We start from the raw sequence: 23341 nt of genomic DNA on the forward strand, positions 1-23341 counted from the left end.
TAACCAAAGCAGACATTCCTAAAATAAAAAGCAGTCTTGATAAGAGGACCTCGAGAGACAGCCGTAATTCATGAACTTGCTTGTTGCTCTTCTCTGCTGGAGACATTAGTCAGCAAATGGCCGGGAGCAGAATCACGGACTTTCTGAGATACAGAAAATCAATCTGCTCCATAAATACAACATTTTTAAAGATGAAGACAGAATCACTGGGCTGACTTTCTTTTACAAGGCTCCAGGCTCAGGCAAAATGACAGGTGGTCTTAAGCAATGGAGACACCCCAGATTTTCCAAATAGGCCTCCTCGCTAGCATTCAGATTTATGTTCCATCAAATAAATGCTCAATTTCAAAAGGATGTGTTAGGTCTGGCCTTCATGATTTTAAACACACACACACACACACACACACACACACACACACTCATTTCTTTTCTCCTGCTGGCTGTGAGATAACATGTACTTGCTGACAATTGCCTAAAATCAGGCTATTTGGAAAAGCTCTCCTTTTCTCTCTCTCCTTATATACCCTCCCTGCAGTGTCATCTTTGAAAATTGATCAGCTCAAGGTCATGGGTAGGTTACCAGCAAATATATTTTAAGAAGGAAAATTTTAAAAATTTTATTACCCTATAACAGGCTGCACAGCTAGCTGAACTAATGCATTATTACCGTAAGCTGAACTTCCATTTCAGTAAATAATTTATGGGCTTTTTTTTTTTTTTAATCACCATGGTTGATGTCCAGAGTAAATGGAAATTTTATTGGCATGAACCAGGAGACCCTCCTGGCTACAAAGAACACTGAGTGTAAAATAGCTGCTCTCCAAATGCTAAATAATAATTATGGAAATGGGCATTTACAGTGGCAGAAACTATAGCATCAGGCAGTGAGGGGCTGCATCAGGTCCTCCCTGACACTAGGTAGAATCTTCCAGTTACCCTACATCGCTAAATGGTTTAGGAGATGAGATGCCCCAGGGAGAGAGAACTGGGGAAGTGGAGTTTCCTCAGAGACAGTAAGATCCCCAAGTTCCTGCAACCTCAGGTCCGGAGTGGGGGTAGTTGGCTATGTCTCCCTTAACCACAGATTCACACACAGACGTGTATCCAGGCAGCTGCTGGAGGAAGTGAGGAAATGCTTTCTAGACCAAAGGTCTTCCTACTAATTTTCATGAATTATATTCAGCAACATCACAGGCCCTGTCCACTGGGAGCAGCATTTGGAGAGGCTCTACCAGATCAACACCACACAGAGTATCCAGATACTTTTGTCTACCCCGCTTCTCTTTCACAGACTCTAGGTTCATCTGGACAAGGCCATGCCTTCTCTGATTCCTCAACTTGTGACTTGTCACAAGCACTCAATAAATGTTGGATGGATGGATGGATGGATGGATGGATGGATGGATGGGTGGGTGGTTGGAGAGTAGATGGATGGGTAGATGGTTGGGGGAGTGGATGAGTGGATGGATGGACGGATGGATGTAGACAGATGGGTGGTTGGGTGGGTAGCTGGGTGGGTGGATGTTTCTATGTGTGCCCAAAAGGGCACTCAGTGATTATCCATAAACTTGGGGAGCCACTGAGGTCTTTCCCAACCAAGGGTGTCAACCCCCCGATCCAGGATATTAATACACATCCTGAGTTACCTCCAATGATGTGGGATCAGCTCTCAAATCACCCCCAGACCTGCCTCTCTTCTCAAATGTCCCCTTTGGCCAGTACAACCACCATGGCTCCCAGACAGGAGACTTCCTAGACTCCTCCCGCCCTTCTCATTGCACTCGCAGGCCCTGTCACTCCTACTTCTTAGCATCTCTCACATTACCCTTCCTCTGCAACCTCACCACCACAACTTTGGTCCAGATCCTGCTGATGGGACTCCTGCCCAGCCTCTCTTGGTCTCCCTGCTCTAGGTCTCCCCATCCAAGTCGTGCTCTGCTCAGTCAGAACCATCTGGCCCAAACTGAGGTCTGCTCACTTTAGTCCACCAGGCCAGGCCCCTCTAGTCCCATCCCCCACAGGATAAAGTCTAACACACACTTAGCACCCAGGGCTATAAAGGTCCACCCCACCTCTCTCTGCAGCCTCACCTCTCTCCATCACCCCCATCCCTAGTGCTACTGTCCACAGACCCTGGAACATCTGTGCTCAATCAGGCCTCCAGATTTTTGCACATACTGTGCTTCCGCCTGGAGTGCACCTCACATCTGCCCCATCCTCTGGGGACCTCCAGGCCTGAGGGTCATTCCCCTCTCTCTCTTTGAGGGAGAAGAGCCTCCTCTACTCTCTGAGTACAGAAGAGAGAGAAACTTGTTCATCTGCAAGTGGGGATGGACGGGCAAAACCCAGGCTTGCGGAAACGCTGGGGACAACAGCCAGAGTTCATCAAGAAATAAAGTACAAGGGAAATGTACAGGAAAGAAAGAGGAAAAACTGTAGATTAGAGGGTCTCAAACTTTGATGTACATCACACACCTGGAGCACTTGTTAAAGCAGATGTGCTGACCCCACCCCCAAAGCGTCTACGCCAGTAGGTCTGGGAATGCTGAGTATATGCATTTCTAATGAGTTACCGGGCTCTCTGGATCAGCAACCGGAGAGAGGCTGCTATGGCTTCAAAGACACTTCAAAGACAAAGCAACTCCAGTCATTGAAATGCTTGGCCCTTCATTGGATCATGATTCAAAATAAAGAAGAAAATTTACGCCATTTACGAGACAACTGGAAATGTAAACACTGACCAGTTATTGAAAATACGAAGGAATTATTGTTAATGGGGTGAGTATGTAATTTTCGAGTTGTTATGCTTTAGAGATACATTCTGAAATATTTACAGAGGAAACAACAGGATTTGTCCCTGCTCTGGGGATTTTTATCCATGTCATGCTCTGGAATTTTTATCAAAATAATGCAGGAGGGGAGGGACAGAGATTAAACAAGATGGGCCACAAATTAATAATGATGGAAACAGGTGACATTTTCATGGGGGCTCAATACATTATTTGCCCTGCTTTTACACATGCTCTGAATTTTGCATAATAAAAGAGTTGGCATTTTAATGTACCCGTTTCATGTCCATCTTCCTAGTGTCAGGAAGGTGAGATGATTCTTTCTTATGCTGTGTATCAGTCAGAGCACCTGGACCATCCATGGCAGGTGCTCCAGACATCTGTCAGGTGAATAAACAAGCTAGTAAGACTATGAGCTCATTTAAACCTATACATGTGGACTTGAAGGCCTAGGAAGGTTTCAGACCTGGGTCACCAGTGGGGGAAGGGTACCTGTCCCCGTGGCTTTTCTGGAACTGAGCTGTTGAAATAGATCTGACCAGCCCTTGAAGGAGCCTGAATTTCAGCAGCATCCACCAGGTCCCCTTGCAGGCATCAAAGCAGGCATTCTGGCCACCAGCTGAGTGACTCCCGCTCAGAGGTGGGTGCCAGCCCAGCCTCAGATCCAGGGCCCTCCTAGACTACAACCTCAGGTCAGGGCGCTGTCCCCTGCCCTCTGCTGGGTCCTCCCACATCCCATATTCTAAGGAATTGGCAGCAGCCCCTGCAGACAGGCAGGGTTTCTCTAAGGACCAGGGCACACCCTTTCTACTGTGTTCAGACGCACCGGGCTCCCAACTCCATGTGGGAGGGGCAAGAAGCCTCAGGGACGGGCTCGGCCAACTAAGGAATGGCCAGCTGCAACGCCAATGTCAGATGTCACCCCGTGACCCTTTGTACTAAAAGAACACACTCGGAGGCCTCCAGAAGGGGAGGGGGGTGGTTCCTGCGGAAACCAGGCTGTAGGCACAGCATCCTCCAAGCTCAGGCAGGGCAGCCAGCATGGGCCTCGGGGTCAAAGGCTATGTCTTGCCAGAACCAGGGCTCCCTGGAACTAGAGCAAAGCCGAAGCTGGCTCCTAGGCTGCTGTCCTCAGCGGGAAGTAAAGACAATGGAATGACTCCAAATGACAGTGCCGAACTCGGCGTGGCAGGTGGAGAAAGCAAAGGTCTGGACCCCGGCTTGTGAGCCTGGAGACACTACCACCTCTCCCTTGCACCTTCTCCCTCCTCGAGGTGGGGAATTCAGATGCTCAGGTGCTCTGTCATTGTATTTCAGTGAACAAAGGAGGTAACGCCTGAGAAGCCCTCGGAAATAAAAGCCCCCGCCCACCATTTGCTGAATTCCTTCTTGGGGTCAAAGATACATGTTTTGGTTTGGGTTTTTTTTTTTTTTAGTTTAGGGTCTTTTTCCTATGCTTATTAAACTCAAGTTACGAATTTGACATTATTAGAAGTCTATCAGGAAAGCTATGGTGGCCGGCACCCATTGAATGCGAACACACTGGGGCAGCTCATGAAGTCCAGCTGTGTTAAGGGGCCCGAGGGACTGTCCTGACTCCTATTTGATGGATGAGCAAAGTAAGGCCTAGGCCAGTAGGAAAGAAGCCCCCGCTGTTAGGATGCTGCCTGGCTGGATTCAGAGTTCGCCACCTCCGAGCCTGCACCCCTGCACTGTACCCAATGCCAGGTCTCGCACAGGCATCATTTCACATTCAAGGTGAAACTAGAGAGACGTGTTAAGTCAAATCCTCATTTCACAGATGAGCACACAGCGTGGGGGAAGTCAGGAGGCCGCAGTCACAGGGCACCCCCGGCTGGTGCCCCTGCTTCCAGGCTCAGAAGACTGAGGGCACACCTCAGCCTTCCTGAAGCTCCAAAGCCAAACGGGGCTCTCCGTTTCAAAAGCCATGACTCTTCAAAGCCAAATGTCAGGGTGGCGAGGAGCTATGATAACACAGAGGTTGGGAGTCAGGAAAGCCTGGCCTCGAATCCTAGCATGGCTACGTCCCAGAGCCGTGCCCTGCGGTCAGCCACTCGGCCTCTCCGAGCCTCAGTTTTCTCACCTGGGAAATGGGCGTGGGTAGGGATCATGATGGTGGTGATACCTTTTATAGGATGGCTGTAAAATAATACATGAGTCCATGAAATGAATCAATGAAATAATACCTATAAAGCCTGGCAGGGCAAGCACTTGATAAGTTGTAGACGTTATGTATTATCGTTTCTATTGTCAACATCATCAAAGTGCTCCAACTGCCACTGAGAAAAGACCCATGTTTCACCAGGCGACAGGCAGAGTCCCCACTCATGGGCAAGGGCAGCAGATGCATTTCCTTTACATCACGCTTCTCTGCGCTTGTTAATCAAGGATAAAAAGTCTCATCAGCCAGAAACTTGGTAAAAAGGAACCTTCAGGAAAACTATGAATAATGGGAACCATGAGTGCCTGGCTGCCCCCGGTAAGGGAGGCTGTCTGGCCCCGACTTCCCGCCCAGGCCATCTGTCACCTCTGGGGCACTTTCAGAATAACCCAGCAGAACTTGGGAAGTCACGTGACACTCCTCGCTGAGCAATTAAACTCAGTACTTCCTGTCCTTCCCAGTGAGGCACATTTTCAAACTGACCAGGTAAATGAAGAATGGCTCTCCCACCAAGGAAAAGATTCCACCTGCCTGGGCACCTGGAGGGTTTAGACTCCCCCAGTTTCTACCGTGAACAGCTTTGGGACAGCTCAGCCTACAGAGGCCACGGCATGGCTGGCACTGACTGTACCAAGACTAAAGACAGGGGCAAAGCCATCCAGTCCATTGCGGAGCCATGAAGAGGCATTTTCACCTCCCAAACGCTCAGCACCTATTCCTGGGGAGGGGAGAGGGAGAGGCAGATCAGGAGGTTAGGGCTGGGGAGACAGACGGCAGAGCTGTGCCATCTCCAGCCAAAAAGGGTTGCCCTTAATCCACTTGCACCCCAAGCCAGAATGAGAGCACAAACTTCCCATACTCAGCCAGTGCCCTGGAGCTGTGGCTTGTGCTCACGATAGACCCCTCTGAGGAGTGTCTTTAATGGAAGAAATGTCCCAGACAGTGGCACAGTTTGTGCACTGCACAAAGGCACCCACCATGGGGGACATCCCCCAAGCATGACTGCACCCACCCAGAAGTGGGGGTGCCCTTTTCTTACCACAGAGGTGCCATCCAAAGCCATGAACTGAAGGGCTATATCGCCTAGAGTGAGCACCCTTTTCCGATGTTTGCACCAATGTTTGTATCTTTTTCTAATGCATCTAAAAGCACCATAAAAGAAGGTAGTCCTGGCACTTAATAATCCCAAAACGGAAGGAAATGCCTGGAAAGGTTCTGAGTTCCCCATCACTGGAGGAGTCCAAGTTGAGGCCAGGCAACCACTTAGCTATAGAAGAGCAAGAGGGGGTCAGAATAAAAAGTGGTGGTGGGGTAACTGGGGAGGAGTGGAAACCAGACTGTGTGGATTGAGGCATTCAATCAAGATTCACTGAGCAGAGTTCCCGTCGTGGCGCAGTGGTTAACGAATCCGACTAGGAACCATGAGGTTGCGGGTTCGGTCCCTGCCCTTGCTCAGTGGGTTAACGATCCGGCGTTGCTGTGAGCTGTGGTGTAGGTTGCAGACGCGGCTCGGATCCCGCGTTGCTGTGGCTCTGGCGTAGGCCGGTGGCTACAGCTCCGATTCAACCCCTAGCCTGGGAATCTCCATATGCCGCGGGAGCGGCCCAAGAAATAGCAACAACAACAACAAAAAAAGACAAAAGACAAAAAAAAAAAAAAAAAAAAAAAAAGATTCACTGAGCACATGATTCACTACCTGCTGGGAGCTGTAGAAGCCACGTAGCACTGTAATTAGGCTCAGGGATCTTCCAGTCCCTTGGAACTGGAGGGACTGGTTCAAATCCCAGCTCAGTCATTTACTGATCTTGGAAGATACTGCTGCATCCACCCAAAATCCATTTCTCCCTTCTTAACTAAACATCAGTTTTACATAACTGGGGGAGCCATGACCCATCCCCAGATCCAGGGTAGATCCCGAGTAGCTCAAACCCATCAGGGCCAACCCGTTCCCCTTCCAGTGATGGACAGGGAAATGGGGTTGGGACCCACAGTTCTGGCTGATGGGGCATGAAGGGAAGTCTACTGGAGGCTCCTTGGGAAAGAAATGTCTTGACTCTCAAACAAGCCCACTTGGCCAGCTACCATCTTGCCTCCAGCCCAAGAGGCATCCAACATGGAAAGACCCTCTATGGGCTGCTGAATACCTGCCTTGGAGCCTGCCAGACCTCTGGACTTCCCATTCAAGGTCATCATTAATTTCCTTTTTCTAGAAACAAGACCAGGTCTTTGCTGCTAAAAACTGGTTCACAGCGTGCCATCTTGAAAAAATGACTAAACGTCCCTGTGGCTCAGTCTTCCTTCTGAATTACATAGAGATGACTGACTCTTACTGTCTAAGATGAATGAGGATTCACTAAGAATAACACAGGCCAGGGTCTTAACAGGTGTAGCTGTTATTCTGTACAAACAACCCGATGAAGTAGGAAATAGGTAGTGATTAGCCCCGTTTAACAGCAGAGGAAACCCAGGCATAGAGCGGTTAAGCATTTCCCTAAATTCACACAGCTAGGACGTGCCTGTCTCTTAACGCCCAAATTCCTTCACTCCCCACATTCCAGCCCTGAGGTTCCAGGACCTGGAGATTGGCCCCCTGTACCATTGGGAACGTGCAATGGAAAGCAATGAAGAATCAAAGCTCGGAAGGGAGTGGCAATGAGGAGGCACTGCTAATGGGCATGAGTTTCTTTGGGGGGGGTGAGAAAAATGCTCTGCAAAGTGATGGGGGGTGGCGGCACAACCTGGTGAATATCCCAAAAACCACTGACCTGTATACTTTAAAATGGTGAGGTTTATGATATGTAAATTATATCTCCATTTTTTTAAAAAATCAAAGAGCTACAGGAAACTACCTTGTAAGGAAAACTGTCCCCTACCCCACCTGCCCTCAGGAGCACAGCCCTGCTCCCTGGGCGTGGCGATTAGTCGTGTTCATCCACCCTGGCTGCAGCTCCCTCCCTGGACAGAGGCCGACCTCTCTGCTGGGCAGGGCTCCGTGGTTCTGGGGAAATGGCTGCTGACTACAGCCAGGCCAGGGGCAACAGCTGGCACTGGCCTGTCTCCAGACACCCTGCTATTTAGCAACACGAGAATGTGGGCACAGAGCAGAGCCAGCACCCCAGGTCACCACTGTGTCTTCACTTTTCCCCTAGATGCTCTGAAGCTGGCTGGCCAGAACTAAGGGGCCAGGCATCCTGACAGCCAGCTGCAGACAGAGGCCTCGTCCGTGCTTCCCCGAGGAAAAGTAGTTTCAAGGGCTCTGGAATAAATGCCAGAGAAGGTGCCTGATAGCCTTTGGCAGGAGTCACAGCCAGAGGGCAAACTGCAGCAGCATTAAAATGGTCTTCTGTTAACAGTTTGCAAGTGCCCACTGCCTGAGCTGCATCCAGGATGTGCTCGGGAACCTGCCTGAGAAATTTCTGCTTCCAAAATATAAAGAAAAAGAGAAGAGAAATGCCACAAGGAACTCAAAAGAGGCCCTGGGCAGGTCAAGTGTGGCCCATTCACTGCAACCTGAAAAGGGACTTCCAAGGGGGCGAACACCCTCCAGCAGGGGCAGCCTGGCACCAGTTCCCAGACCATTCCTCACGTGCTGGGCAAAGGCTTCACATCCACCAGAAGGAGAGAAAGTCCTTTTACAGAATTTTCAAGACTCAGTTTAAACTCCTAATTTTTACTTTCTTTTTATTTTTCTTTTTTCTTTCTTTTTCTTTTTCTTTTTTTCTTTTTTTCTTTTTTGGCTATGGTGCATAGTGACTTGATGTGGGATCTCAGTTCATGGGCCAGGGACTGAATCTAAGCCACAGCAGTGAAAGCACCAAATCCTAACCACTAGACCACCAGGGAACTCCCAATTCATTTTCTATATAGAACCTTCACTGAGCGATTGACATTCTCACAAAAATAGAATTCATAAATTGGGTTAAGATGCTGATTAACTTTTGACCTTGCTAAGTTAAGTATGCATGGCAAATTTTCAAGAGTAACTATTCTTGAGAGGAGTTGAAATAGAATATCTAACTTCCAGAGCAGTGACAGGAGACAAAAACAAAGAAAATTAGTGGACAATTCCCCTAGGACCGAACTTGCTCAAAGCTGTTTCCCAAGGCATATAAAGGCCATGTTAAGAAACCTGCCCTAGGGAGTTCCCGTCTTGGCCCAGCAGAAAAGAATCTGACTAGGAACCATGAGGTTGTGGGTTCCATTCCCTGGCCTCGTGCAGTGGGTTAAGGATCTGGTGTTGCCATGAGCTGTGGTGTAGGTCACAGACATGGCTTGGATCTGGCGTTGCTGTGGTTCTGGCGTAGGCCGGCGGCAACAGCTCCAATTAGACCCCTAACCTGGGAACTTCCATATGCCATGGGTGCGGCCCTAAAAAGACCAAAAAAGGAAAAAGAAAAGAAACCTTTCCTAGAGTGGGGCTAATTTCCTCGGGCTACTCCACAGAGCAGGGGAAAGCCTTAAGCTGCAGGACCCAGAGTGTCCCCAGAGTATCCTGTGGCCAACCTAAGGCCCAGCAGCCATGATGCGGGCCACAGACCCACCTTCACAGACACACTCGGCCCAGCCCCCATCCCAGAGCAAGCAGAAGCTGATCACCAAACTTTGACCTGCTTTTAATCCGAACTTAAAGCAAGTCAACAACAATGAGAACAAAACCAAACCAGACCCCTGGTGTGAATCGGTCCAGCAGGATAAGAGCAAACACACGGCACACCCCTGCTAATCCCCACCCACCCCCACCAGGCTGAAATGCAAGTATGTCCTTCCCAATCCTCTCCCAGCTGAGGGGGGGACAGTAAGCCTCAAAGCCACACGAACCCAGGAAATAATATATGTTCAGGGGCCATGAGGAGGCCACACAGACGGCACCGGATGCCAAAATATTCAGATCCCTTACAAGCGCCACACCCCCTGGTGCATGCATGGTATTTATGCTCCGGTGTTCAGGCTTCAGGACATGTGGCCTCCAGGAGCCCCTGTTCCAGCCCCTGTGGTACCTGGAGAAGCAAGGACCGAGGGCCAAGGAATGAGACTTTGCACCCTCACCTGTACCCGTGGATGGCCAAAGCCCAGGGTGGGTGTCTCCGGCTTTGCAAGGCTGCTGCTGGCCGCCCCGCCCTCACAAGGCCAGCCTGCTTCACTAAGTCTAAAGGGGCCCACGATGGCTTCTGCCTGCATGGTTATCTTTAAAAGCTCTGTCTGGAACTTAATTAATCAGCGGCCACCTCCTCTTCAGAGCAGAAAGCTCCAGATGCACAGTGACCCGCCCGCCTCTCCGCAGTCACACCCCCACCCGCTGAGCCCGGAATGTCCCCACACAGGGCAGTGACTTTCAGGAGGGGCCCACAGGAATGCCTCAGGCTGGGAAAGTGGCAGCTGGTCACAGGGACTTCCTCACAGGCCAGCGTTCCCACCCTGTCTCTCTGTCCCTCTCTCTCCACAGACCTAGCCTGGAAAGGTTTCAGATGCTGTGGACACAACTCTGGGGACATTCCGGATTAGTGAGCAAGAAGTCTTCCAGAAGCTAAACCTGTAGCAGGGAAGCAGGCAGGGGGCCACAGAGCATCACTTGGCCTTACCTGGAAAGTTCGTCAGCGGAGCAGTCCTGGGCCCCATCCCCCCTGCGTCTGCCTGAGCCCTCCTCTGCCCCACCCCCACTGGGCTGCCATCAGTCCTGTCTAATGGATAAATGGATATGCACCTTAATTTATAAGAATCCAACTATGAGTTCTCAGGCCACTACAGAGTGAGTGCTTTCAATTTAAACACTGTCATTAAGAACACTAGAAAATTCTATCTTGCACATGAACTCTTTATTAGACCTCAAGATAAGTGCCGTGGGGGACTGAGGTGAGGGTGGCAGCCCCAGGCTGGTGGTGCTCGTCTGGCATCTTGAAGGGCAAGTTTGCCGAATGAACAAGATGGGGAGGGAAGACCAGGCAGAGGGAACAGCATGAGCAAAGACAGAGCAGTGTGGAGAGCTTCCCAGAGAGCCTTGCACCCTGGGAGACCGCCCCCCGGATCTCAACACAGCCGCCAATTTCATCAGGTTACTCCCACCCTCCAGCACCTGCGGTGGCTCCCCACTGCCCTTCATTTCAGATCTAACTCTTTAACCAATCAGACATCTCCATTAGCCCCTCATCATGGCCCCCCCATCATGAGCGCCCCCCCGTACAACCCCCTGCACCAGCTGGGCTGTGTACTCTGCCATCTGGGAAGCCATCTGCCGTCCCCCAGGCCCTCTTGTGCGCCCGTCTGCAGGGAGAAAAGGCCCTGCTAACCTTCCCATGGGAGGCGCTGACCCTCGTGGCTGCCCTCCAATCAGGCACAGCCCTGAGCTACTCTTCCAGGGCCAGGGGATGGGGTCAAGGACACAGAGTTAGCTGGGCCGGAGCACATTCGGTTCCACCCTCCCCAGCTCTGCCGCAGACAGGATTCTATCCTGGGCCTCAGTTTCCACAGCTGCAACCTGGGCTAGTGACTGTTTCCCCCTCACAGGGCTGCGTGGATGGCAAAGGAAGATGCGTGAGAATATCCCAGCCCTGAGCTGGGTTCAGAGCAGGTGCTCAAAAAGCACAGGCCCACCCACCATTCCCAGGCCCAGGGCACACACCTGCTGAGGTTTTCCACCTGCGTCTCCATATGAGGGCCACTAAGCCTCCTGCCCTGGACCAGAGAAGCCCCCCTCCCAACCACATGTACACCCCAGAAACCACTTCGGGCAAGCAGGGTGGCCAGCCCCAGCCCTCAAGCCCGCCCAGGCTGACCTATGCATCCCCACCCTATGAGGCAGCACTCAACCACCAGGATCCTACCAAGAGAAATGAGTGCACCTATGCATCCACAGAAAGATCTGTTCCAGAATGTTCACAGCAGTTTTTCTCATAATCACCAAAAACTAAGAACAATCAAAACATCAACGGAAGGGAGTTCCCATTTTGGCTCAGTGGTAACAAATCCGACTAGTATCCATGAAGATGCAGGTTCGATCCCTGGTCCCACTCAGTGGGTTAAGGATCTGGCATTGCCATGAGTTATGGTGTAGGTTGCAGATGCAGCTGAGATTTGGCACTGCTGTGGTTGTGGTGTAGGCCGGCAGCTGTAGCTCTGTTTCAACCCCTAGCCTGGGAACTTCCATATGCTGAAAGTGCAGCCCTAAAAAGACAAAAAAAAAAAAAAAATCAACAGAATAGATGAACAAAGTGTTGTATTGCCATACAATGAAATACTACTCAGCAATAAAAAGGGAACAAAATACAGATACCCCCAATAACATGAATAAACCTCAAAAGCACTGTGTTGAGCAAGAGACCCTGAACATGAAAGAGCACCTGCTCTCAGGTTCCATCCATGTGAAGTTCAAGAACAGGCACACCTAAGGTGAAAGGTATCAGAACAATGGTTACCTCACAGGGTGGGTAGATAAGAGACAGTGATGGGGCATGAGGGAACTTTCTGGAGTGATGAGAATGTCCTATATCTTCTCTTGTGTGGTGCTGACACAGCGTATCAGCTTCTCATTGCTGCTGTAATACGTCCGCACAAACTCAGTGACTTAAAACCAGACCGTTCTGGAGGTCAGAAGTCTGACACAGGTCGTCCTGGGCTAGAATCAGAGTGTCCAGAGGGCTGCGTTCCTTCTGGAAGTGCCAGAGGAAAGTCCACTTCCTTTCCTTTTCCGGCTTCTAGAAGACACGTGCCTTCCTTGGCTGTATCCCCTGCCTCCGTCTTCAGAGCCAGCAGCACAGACCTCCCAATCTCTCTCTGACTCTGACCTACATGCCTGACCTTGGGGTTACACCAAGCCCACCCTGGTAATCCAGGACAATCTCCCCTTCTCAAACCCTTCAGTGTAATCACATCCGCAAAGTCCCTTTGGCCGTTAGAGGGAACATAAGTCAGTGTTCCGGGGACTAAGATGTAAACATCTTGACGGGCCATTATGGGCCCACAGCACATGAGTACATGGTACATATATGTGTAAAAATCCATGAGCTGCACACTTAACATGTGTATGCTTCACTCTGTGTAAATCATACCAATAATAGTAATAAAAGAACAAATAAGGGCACCTGAGGAGTTCCCATTGTGGAGCAGTGGTTAATGAGTCTGACTAGGAACCATGAGGTTGCGGGTTCGATCCCTGGCCTTGCTCAGTGGGTTAAGGATCCGGCTTTGCTGTGAGCTGTGGTGTAGGTCGCAGACTCGGCTCGGATCTGGTGTTGCTGTGGCTCTGGTGTAGGCCGGCAGCAACGGCTCCGATTAGACCCTTAGCCTGGGAACCTCTATATGCCACGGGAGCGGCCCTAGAAAAGGCGAAAAGACACACACACACACACAAAAGCGCACCTATAACCTGAGCTGTCACTGTTACATCCCAGGCCATGGCTTTGCAAGTACCATCTCACTTAATCCTCATACCCACCTTGCCTCATTCTCTGCTTTGCAGAAACCAAGACACAAGGCGAGAGAAAACCTCCCTTGCAACTGGTAGAAAGCCAAGCCAATTTGAATCCAAGTTCTGCCTGCAACCCAAGGTCACCAAAGACCTCAGCTACAGGGGTCAGGAAGGTGGCACAAAGGACCGAGGTTTTTCTTCGATGCCCACTTTTATTGCCATGTGGGTACCAGAACTTTCCCTTAACTCTGCTCTGAGGAAAACAATGGTATGCGTGGAATGAGAAAAGAAAACTTAAGGTAGGGACAGTAGGCGTGATGGCAGCTGCGCAGGGAAGACCCCACGCCCGGTCCGAGGGGCCGCGGTGCTTAGGTTCCAGCGGAGGCGTCAGAAATCCAGGTTTTTATGTGACATTTCATTCATTTTAATTATAGGCAATGAACCCAAATAGATGAGCAAACATTTGTCCACAGGCCTCCAGTCTGCACCTCGCACACCCCATCCTACCCCTTCCACCACCTCCACAGGGCCACCAGCACTCGGTAGCCTTGCCCGGCTGAACCGGCTCTGCTCTTGGCAGGCCATGGCCACCCGCAGGGAAAGTGCCAGAAGGGCGCAGAGCTGCATCTGTGACAACTCCTAAAGGGCACCCACGAGGCAGCTGTAATGAGGCCTCCTGCCTGATGGCAACACATGCTCCAGACGGGACCGAGGCCCTGCTCCTGAGATCCCAGCTGCTCTTGCCACCAAGGCACCTCCAAAGGGATGCCTACCTGAGGGCCCCTGACTGCACCCCAATATCGGGGCCTGCGACACCAGCGAACAGGTTCCAGCAGAGCCCTGCTGAGCCACCCAGGGCTGGGAGCGCAGGCAGCATCAGCCCTGAGCTCTAGGGAGAGACAACTAGGATCCTGCATTTCCAAGCACCCCGCCCCGCCAGCACAGAGCCCCGCCCCGCCAGCACAGAGCCCCGCCCCGCCAGCAAGAGCCCCGCCCCGCCGGCACAGAGCCCCGCCCCTAGGCAGCGCCCAGCCCATCCTGCCCACCCCCCAAGTTTGGTGTAAGGGCCCTACCGGGTCTTATGCAGTGGCTTTCCTGGGGATGGGAGCAAGGCATGTGAGGCAGTGCCACAGAAAGTATCCAGGACACGGATTTAGGAAGAACACAAAAATCCAAGCTCAAAACCATCAGGCCCACCCCTCGCTCTCTCCTCCCAAGGCCTTAACTAAGAACCATAAACTTTCAAGCTCTGCAGCCTTGTCTATAAAAGGAGGATAGCACTCCCTTCCCCAGTGGGTTTTATGAAAGCCCGCCAATTGGCTCTGTCTCGTTTGGCCTGGCAATTCTAGAAGGCCAAACCGCAAGGGGTTAACAGGGGCTTCCTCTGGGTGTGGGTCCTGGCTGTTGCCTTCTCTCTTCCTCTGGATTATATTTTCCGTGATGAACATGCCATATCATTGTCATGAGAACCAAAGTTATCTTCATTTTTACCCAGGACTTGCCCAGGACATCATGCAGATGAGGAGAGGCTGGGCAGGGTGGGGTGAGCAGGGTGGGAGGCTGGCTCTCCCCAGCACCTCCTGCAGCCTCACCTGGTGCCCTGCTGCTCAGCCGCAGCCCTGGTCCTGCCTGCTCCTCTGTCTCCTGCTCCAGGACCCCCAGCTCCTGGGGATCGCCCGCCTCCCACCGACCGGGGGCTGACTCTCTGTCTAGCAAATCTCCCAGCAACCCCGTGAGGTAGGGGGTATGTCTCAGTTCCATCCTACAGGTGAGGAGACAGAAGTTCAGGAAGGTTCCCAGGCCCGCTAGAGACTTCACAAGGGTCAGCCACAGAGCTGAGACTCAAACCCAGAACTTGAGCTGGTCCCACAGCACTACACTGCCTCCCAGAGCTGGGAGCTCAGCTCAGGGACCTACCTGGAAGGAGGTCTCACACTTCTCGGCCTCTTTCAGACCCAGGAGGAGAACTATACTTAATGAGGTTGCTGTGGCTCTAATACTCAACCCCCTAAGTGTCCCTAATGCCCCCTGCCTGAAGTGGGCCATCCTGGATGCTGAGACAGAAATCTTGCCTCTCTGCCCCAGGGTGGAAAGGGGTGGGGGGCAGGGGAGGTGAGAGTTGGGGTGGGGGTGGGGGGCAGGGGGTGCAATCTGCTTGGGTTCCAGGCCTCACCCTGGGCTCCCATGTCCTGGCTCCACCCCCAGGCTCCAACCTTCTCAACCAGCACTGCCCTCAGCTTTAATCAGCCGGATCCTGGTCAGAGTCCTGCTGTTCAGTTCCCAACTTTGGGAACAAGCCTGGAGGTGGCAGTGTGCCTGGGCCCCCCACATGGCCCCCAATGGGCTCTGGACCCTGAGGGTCCAGCTAGGGGTCGGCAGAGGCAGGAGAAATTCACCCACCTTGAGCTGTAGGCATATTCACAGACGGAAACCAATTTACAGATTCTCTCTGAGGGCAAAGGGCAGAACCAGTTGTAAGAAGCACGGGTGGGAGGAGCTTTGCTGGCAGAAGGGGGTGGGGGGCTGCTATCTTGGGACACGAAATCCCTGATGACTCTTTCATGAGTCACAGGATGAGCGGGGTCATCCCTCTGCCACAGTCATTGTATTTTTGGATTCTGTGTTTGTGTTTTGTAGCTTATGTCAACCTCAATGCTAATATTTCACTAGAAGGTGGCCCCACCCTCCCCAGCCCCTCATGCAGACAATGCTCTGCTTCCCAAGTCCCGTCCAGGCCCAAGCTGAGTGGTGCCACCCCAAAGTCCCTCTCCTTAGCCTCCCATCCCCAGGCTCCCAACCCCAGCAGAGTCTTCCACTGGCCTTGAGGTGGCTTGACCCTATTCCGCCACTGGGTCACTGTGTGCTCCTCAGGTGACTGCCACTTTCTAGGATTCTGTTTCTTTTTCAGGAAATTGAGGAGGTTGGTTCATAGACGCTGAAAGCCCCAATTATACCCTCCAGCTTTAACCATGTCTCACTCTGATCATCAAATCACACTAAGTGCTAATGGCTGATAAAGACCCAAATCTGCACAGCAGCTCCTCCCCCATGATTCCATGGTGCCTCAATTTGCCAAGCAATGAAATCCACCCCCCCACCCTTGTGGGCCTAATAAAGTATGGTCAAGTTTTTATTTTGTCAAGGACAGACACTAAAACTTTTTTACTAAACCCATTGTCTGCTCTTATATTTAATTCATAAAAGAAAGGAAAATAGGATTGCATTTGTTATCTATGGCTATTAAGAAAAAAATTTTTTTTCAACTCCAAAATTTAGTGGCTTAAAATGACAACCACTTGTTAGCAAAGAACTCTGTAATTTGAGTTTTTCTCATCTGGGGTCAACCCATGCAGTGAAAGTCATCTGAAGGCTCGATTGGGGCTAAATGATCCAGGACAAGCCCACTCACTGTGTCTGATGCTCTCCTGGGCTGTCGGATGGGGAGCCTCAGTTCCCTTCTGTGTGGCTTCTCCAGCAGGAGAGCCAGGAAGTCCCACACAGCAGTGTAACAGGTGGGTGAGTCCCAATGCACAGGCACTCTGCTGGCTTCCGGTGAGCTGAAATCCTATCGGCCACATGCCTAAGCCCCCAGTCGAGATGGGAGGAGACCACACAAGGTGTGGATATCTGGAGACATTTAATGTAACCATCTACCACAAGGGCATAATATCAGAAATTCTCCCTTTTTGTGTGTGTGGAATAGATTTAGCTTCATAAAAACCTACTACCCAATCATCTGTGTAAATTCCACACAGACCCATTAGGCTTTCATTCATCAGAGCCATTTCCAGTCCCAAAGCTGGCATTTGGAAAATGCAGCCTTTATCAATTTTCACATTCTTTCCAGCTAGCCGGAGGTGGCCTCAAGAATACTTCTAGGAGTTCCCTTGTGGCCCAGTGGGTTAAGGACCTGGCATTGTCACTGCTGCAACTTGGGTCACCGCTGTGGTGCAGGTCTGATTCCTGGCCAGGAAACTTGTGCATGCCTCGGGCATGGCCAGAAAGGGGAAAGAAAGAATACTTCTCAATAGAGCAGTCCAAATTCTTCCCGATGGGTCAGAGAGAGCACTCAAACTTCAAGTCTACTCTCCATCACCTACCTAAGGGCTTTATCTCAGAGAAGGAGTTGGCCTTTGAAAGAGGACACTGGAGAAGAAAAGCTTAACCCAAAGGAAGATGGCAGCAATTCCAGGCACTGCGATCAGTGGAGGATGTGGGGAGACGTCCCCCATCATCAAACCATAACTGGTAGGTCCCACCTTAATACGCTCACGTGCCAGTGAGGGAGCCTCCCGGACCAAAGGATCACATATCTCTGCACAGGTGACTACTGACAAGCATGACAATGGGACCCTCACTTTGGACCACACCTCACCAGCCCTGGCTCTCTGGGCAATTCACAAAAAGTGGGCTTTATCTCAGTTCGAGTGGGCACCGGCCAGCCCAAGGCCTGACCTCTGCACCCTGCAGCCTCTCCCTCCCCCTTCTTAGAGCCAGTGAGGAACCAGCAGGGCAGGGCTGCTGAAGCTCCACTCCAGCCTCTGGGAAGTAAGATCCCCAAGATGCAGGCGTAGCTCCTATCAGTGAGAAGACCTGGGGGTCCCTTCCCTAACTGGCAAGGTCTGGGCCTCGAGGTCCTCACCAGCCAAGGCGGACCCCGCCCCAAACCAGAAGGATCCTGTATGCAAGATTTCTGGATGACAAAATCCCCCCAGTTGAAAATATTCTGTATGTTGATGTGGTTGTGATTAGATGACTATACACATTTGTCAAAACTCATCACACTTATACCTAAAAAGTGTGAGTTTTACCTTTTGTAAATTACACCTCAGTAAGTGTGACTTTAAAAAATAAAATAAAATCTTCCCAGGCGTTCCCACTGTGGTGCAGCAGAAACATATCCAACTAGTATCCATGGGGATGTGGGTTCGATCCCTGGCCTCGCTCAGTGGGTTAAGGATCCGGCGTTGCTGTGAGCTGTGGTGTAGGTCGCAGACATGGCTTGGATCCTACATTGCTGCGGCCGTGGTGTAGGCCGGCAGCTGCAGCTCTAATTTGAGCCCTAGCCTGGGAACTTCCATGTGTCGTGGGTGTGGCCCTAAAAAAGAAAAAAATTTAAAAACTTAAAAAGTAAAAATAAATTTAAAAATCTCCCCGGTAGGGAACACGCCACACCTGGTTAGTCAATCCTACCTTCTGAAAAGGCCTTTGTGAGCACCTACTATGCACGTTCCAGGTGGGTGCTTTAAAGAGCAGAGGTGCCAAACATTGTGCACATTTTGTGTGCATGGAAAACCCTTCATGTACTTGACTTTAATGTGTTAGACCATCCTATATAAGGTATTAGTTCCCACACTTTACAGAAAGGATCACAGGAGCTCAGAGAGGCTGAGTAACCTGATCAGGTCAAGGTCACATGACGGGCAAGTGTGGGACCAGGACTCAGATCAGGATTCAGCTAAGCCTGTTTCACACCACCAAATTCCCATCCCTCTCCAGCTCCAGGCAGGGAGTGTTGGATGGATGTTTTAATGCTCATTCAGGCTAAGTGACGCACCTGAGATCCCAAAGCTAGCAGGCTTTGAACCCAGCCGTCTGATTCCAAAGCCCCCTCTACCTTACTGCCCACAGAGGAGGCCTGAGGTCCCTCACACCCCATTCCACCTGCTCGGCCCTCCCCTTGGAGACCACCTGGCCCTATGGGGCTCCCCTCACCTCCCCATCCTCCCACCACCTGTCCTAACAGGTGTCCTGGCCAAGACTATCAGAGGTCCACCCCAAGGGATGGACTATTGCAAATACCTTCAGACAGCTCACCAAGGCTGGTCTGAAACCAGGAGACCCAGGCTGGGGAGTAAGGGCCCTTCAAGGACACCTGTGTAGCCCCAAACATCTGGCTATGAAGGGGCTGGGCCCAGCCGGCTTCCTCAGGCTGGGACAAACACCACTCCCATCCCCCCAGCGCCCCAGTATGTCCTGCAGGGAGGAAAGGGAACGCCCAGGCCTCTTTCAGTGGTCTGCTCCAGTTTCCCCCAGGTGGGCCTTTGTGGGCTCAGCCAGGGTTACATCCCTGACAGGACCCCACCCGACTCCTGGGCCTCCCTGGAGGGTCCTCACATCAGTTCTGTACTTAAGACAGAGCAGGTGCTGAATAAATGCACCAGACGATGGACTTGACATCATCGGACAAAGGATGTGTCCCTTCTGCTGTCTTCTAAGCACTGGCCCAGGGAAATCCCAGCTTAACCTGATGCCCATGAGCCCTTCAAATGGGGCCGGCTGGCCAGGGCCATGGGGTCTGACCACGGCCCAGCATGCACCAGGACAGGACCCCATGGGGCTGTTCTTTATTCTCATGGGAGGGACCTGCTTGTCAGTTACTCCACACGGTATGAAACACTTACATGGAAGCAAGTCCTTTTCTCCAAGAAGGAGCAAAAGAGTAAAATTTCCAACAGGTGTATGACCATCAGCATGCACGGCCCTCACCCAGGAACCATCTCCTGCAAATGACTTGCTCAGTTCCTAGCACCATGACTGCAGGTAGGAGACATGCCCTCTCTGACCACTGGATAACACTCCTCCAGCTCCCCCTCCAGGTCAGGTGACCCTGTGCCCTGGACTTAGGGGCCTTCTCTGGGACCCTGATTTAGGAGAGAAAGACAGACTGGGGAGTGAATAAAGTGGGCCCGCAGGGAGGGAAGGATGGGTGACAAGCAGGGCAGAGCAAGAGTAGGAGATGGTGGGGTGGAGGGTGGGACAATTCCAGGCTCCTAGTCCTTTCCCTCCGAGACCCAGCCAGCCCTCCTAGCATCCTCTATAAAATCTTCTTTCCGGCTTCCTCTAGCTAGAAATGGTTTGGTTACCTGCGACCTAAAGCCCTACTTAACACTCCTTTAAGACAAATCTTAGAGTTCCCGTCATGGCTCAGCGATTAACGAACCTCACTAGCATCCATGAGGAGGCAGGTGGGATCCCTGGCCTCGCTCAGTGGGTTAAGGATTCAGTGTTGCCGAGAGCTGTGGTTGTAGGTTGCAGAGGTGGCTCAGATACAGTGTTGCTGCGGCTGTGGTGTAGGCCGGCAGCTACAGCTCTGATTGGACCCCTAGCCTGGGAACCTCCATGTGCCGCGGTGCGGCCCTAAAAAGACAAAAGACAAAAGGCAAATATTAAATTAATGAAAGAACAGACACTTTCTTTAAAAAAAAAAAAAAAAAAAAAAAAAAAAGACAAATCTTCTTCCAAGGCCCAGGGCACAAAAGATGGGCAACTATCAATGTCAACCAAGAAAATCAATGCCAAGCAAGACAGTGGGAGAGAAAAGGCTGGGTCCTACCGTTAAGACCTCTTTTATTCACAGCAATTTGATTTGGCACCTCATTCCTTCTGAGTTAAGCATTACTTCTTCAAACAGTCTTAAAATATAACTCCTGCAGGGAGGGACAAGCCAGTAATTTATTAACTGCCAAGAGGTTTAGATCCATGTGCCATCTCGGACTGACTGGGAGCGGCTGGCTAGACTACTGAGTTGAGGAGGATTCTGAGGCCACCTCTGGGTTCCATTGGGAAGTATGTAGAGGGAACCAGTGACCTGGATTCTTTTTTTTTTTTTTTTTTTTTTTTTCTTTTTGCCATTTTTTGGCCTGCTCCCACAGCATGTGGAGGTTCCCAAGCTAGGGGTCAAATCGGAGCTGTAGCTGCCAGCCTACGCCAGAGCCACAGCAACTCGGGATCCAAGCCGTGTCTGCAAACTACACCACAGCTCATGGCAACGCTGGATCCTTAACCCACTGAGCAAGGCCAGGGATTGAACCCACAACCTCATGGTTCCTAGTCGGATTCGTTAACCACTGCGCCACGACGGGAACTCCTGGATTCTTAACCTGGCTTTGCCAAGGGTTTGGGGGGCCATCTCTTTAGCCCTCCCTGGCCTCCGTTTGCCCATCTGTAAAGTAAGAGGGTAGGCCAAGCCCAGGCAGTTGACAACCCAGGTCTCACTTGGCTGTGGATGTCACCTAGGATTTCTCAACAACTTTCATCGCTGCTTTGGGAACAAGACTCCTGGCATTTGTGCTGGAAACAGTTTCCTATCCCAGCTGGCAGGGATGGGCCCTCAAGGACAGTGAGAAAAGGAACAGAAAGGAAGGAAGTGACCAGAGGAATTCAGCCTTTAGCTCACAGAAACCTGGGACACAAACAAAGAGAGGCCAGCCTGAGGCCCCCGCTTTAGCAGGCTCAGGCCCCTCCACCCACATCTTCTGCGTCCCAAAAGGGAGCCAGGAACCTGGGTGCAGAAGCCCCTGTCCGCAGTCACTGAGAAGCCAACAAGACCACAGGGTTTGATTTATAAAAAACAGAAGGCCCCAAGGGAGATCACCTTATTCCCAGTTTATGGGACTCAGAGGACCCTGGCAAAACCCACTGCCCTCTGAGGTCTTGGGCTGGTAATTGGGCCGGTGGAGCAAGAGCTCCATCCTACAGAACTTATTACCATCCCGGAGCTTTGGTTTTTCTGACCGTCAAACTGGAACATAGTAAACAAAACTATCCCCAAAGTATGCAAAACATCCAGGAAGTAAAATGGTCTCCAAGGTGCAGTGAATATACTCAGAAACGAAGTGAAAATGAAAGCAGTTGAGCGATGAGAGGCTCTTCCTGTTGGCCAACTCATTTGAGCCGTTCTTCATCTCATCATTTTTAAATGGACATGCATCCCACAGCCAAAATGAACAGATACTGCTGCTGCTACACTGCAGTGTATTTGTTACAACATCTTCACAGTTGGTAAAATCCCCCACTAAAAATAACAAGATTCATGGGGAGAACACAGTCGGTCCCGTCAGACCGACAGAACCTTGAACCCAAGCCTTTCCAAAACCAGTCATGCTCGAGTGATAGCCTGGCTCAGCAGCCACCTGGCTCTGGACCCGAGGCCACACGAATAAGTTGCTGGCGCTTATTCCCTCTTTGAGATGAAGGACCTCGGGGCACTTCTGACACAGACCAAACTCATCAAAATGCAAAGCCGCATCCAGGGTGTCACCTGCACCACTGCTCGCCTGCAGGGGCAACACCTTTCAGCTCCTTTATCTGCCCGCTGAGCTTCCCCCTAGAGCTTAAGGAGACGGGAAGGTATCGAACAGCCACAACCTGCACCAAAGGGAAGTGCCTTTATATACAGTTGGCTTTGTTCTTAATTCTCATTGATCTTTAATCATGAGAAAGCACATCCCAACCCACCAAAAACATAAACACACTGGGGAAAACTGGCAACGAGCCAACACATCATTCCCCACATATCCATCATAGAAATGCAGGTTGCAACAAATAATTTCTGGGGAGGACAACTGCAAGTGTGTTTTAAGATCATTTGACTGCAACATCGGATTTACAAAGGGCCGATTTCTAGACAATTGGTCTGTACGCACAGAATACCTTAAAAAGTAAGAAAAGCCAACCTACGAGTTGTTTGAAACTACACTACAAGTTTCTAAGGTTTAAATGTTCTACTTTAACATTTGCATCAAGCTGACTCTGTCAGATTAAAAATAGCCACAAATTGTTTGCGGCACCTCCCATTAACAGGTGGAGTCTGTTTCTCCACCCTGTGTATTGGGGCTGGCCTGGTGACTTGCTTGGAGCACTAGAATGCAGCAGGAGTCATTTTATACGACTTCTGAGGAAGGTCTCAAGGCCTGGCAGCCTCCTTCTCCTCCTCTTGCCTCCCTGAGGCCACCAGGTACAGGAGTCTCCTGGAGGATAAAGGACCACATGGAGGAAGAACCCAGCCACCAGCCACCATCAACCCCTAGGCCCATGAATGAGACTCTCCAGCCCAGCTGAGTCATCAGATAGCTGCAGTCACATTAGTGACCCCAGGCAAAGCCAGCAAAAGACCTACCCAGCAGAGACCTGCCCACAGAATCAGGAGCAAATACAATGGCTATTGTTTTAAGCCATGAAATCCTA

General features: G+C 51.1%; 1 protein-coding gene across 5 annotated transcripts in view; it reads right to left on the bottom strand.

Annotated features, from left to right (window-relative positions):
- Positions 1–23341, bottom strand: part of HSPA12A (heat shock protein family A (Hsp70) member 12A) — a 177453-nt gene that overhangs the window by 43712 nt on the left and 110400 nt on the right. Inside the window, exon 1 of one of the 5 annotated variants that reach the window (XM_084995680.1) lies at positions 15773–15818. The exons of the other annotated variants lie outside the window; for them this stretch is intronic. Within the exon in view, the coding sequence (XP_084851806.1) occupies positions 15773–15788 (16 nt within the window). The 5' untranslated portion in view covers positions 15789–15818. Of the gene's footprint in view, positions 1–15772; positions 15819–23341 lie in introns of those variants that run through there. 5 annotated transcript variants of the gene reach the window in all.

Source organism: Sus scrofa, chromosome 14 (assembly GCF_054392235.1).
Source record: "Sus scrofa isolate SSC_HxYL_T2T_F1_AM1 chromosome 14, Sscrofa_HxYL_maternal_Yorkshire_Landrace_v2.0, whole genome shotgun sequence".
Lineage (NCBI taxonomy): Eukaryota > Metazoa > Chordata > Mammalia > Artiodactyla > Suidae > Sus > Sus scrofa.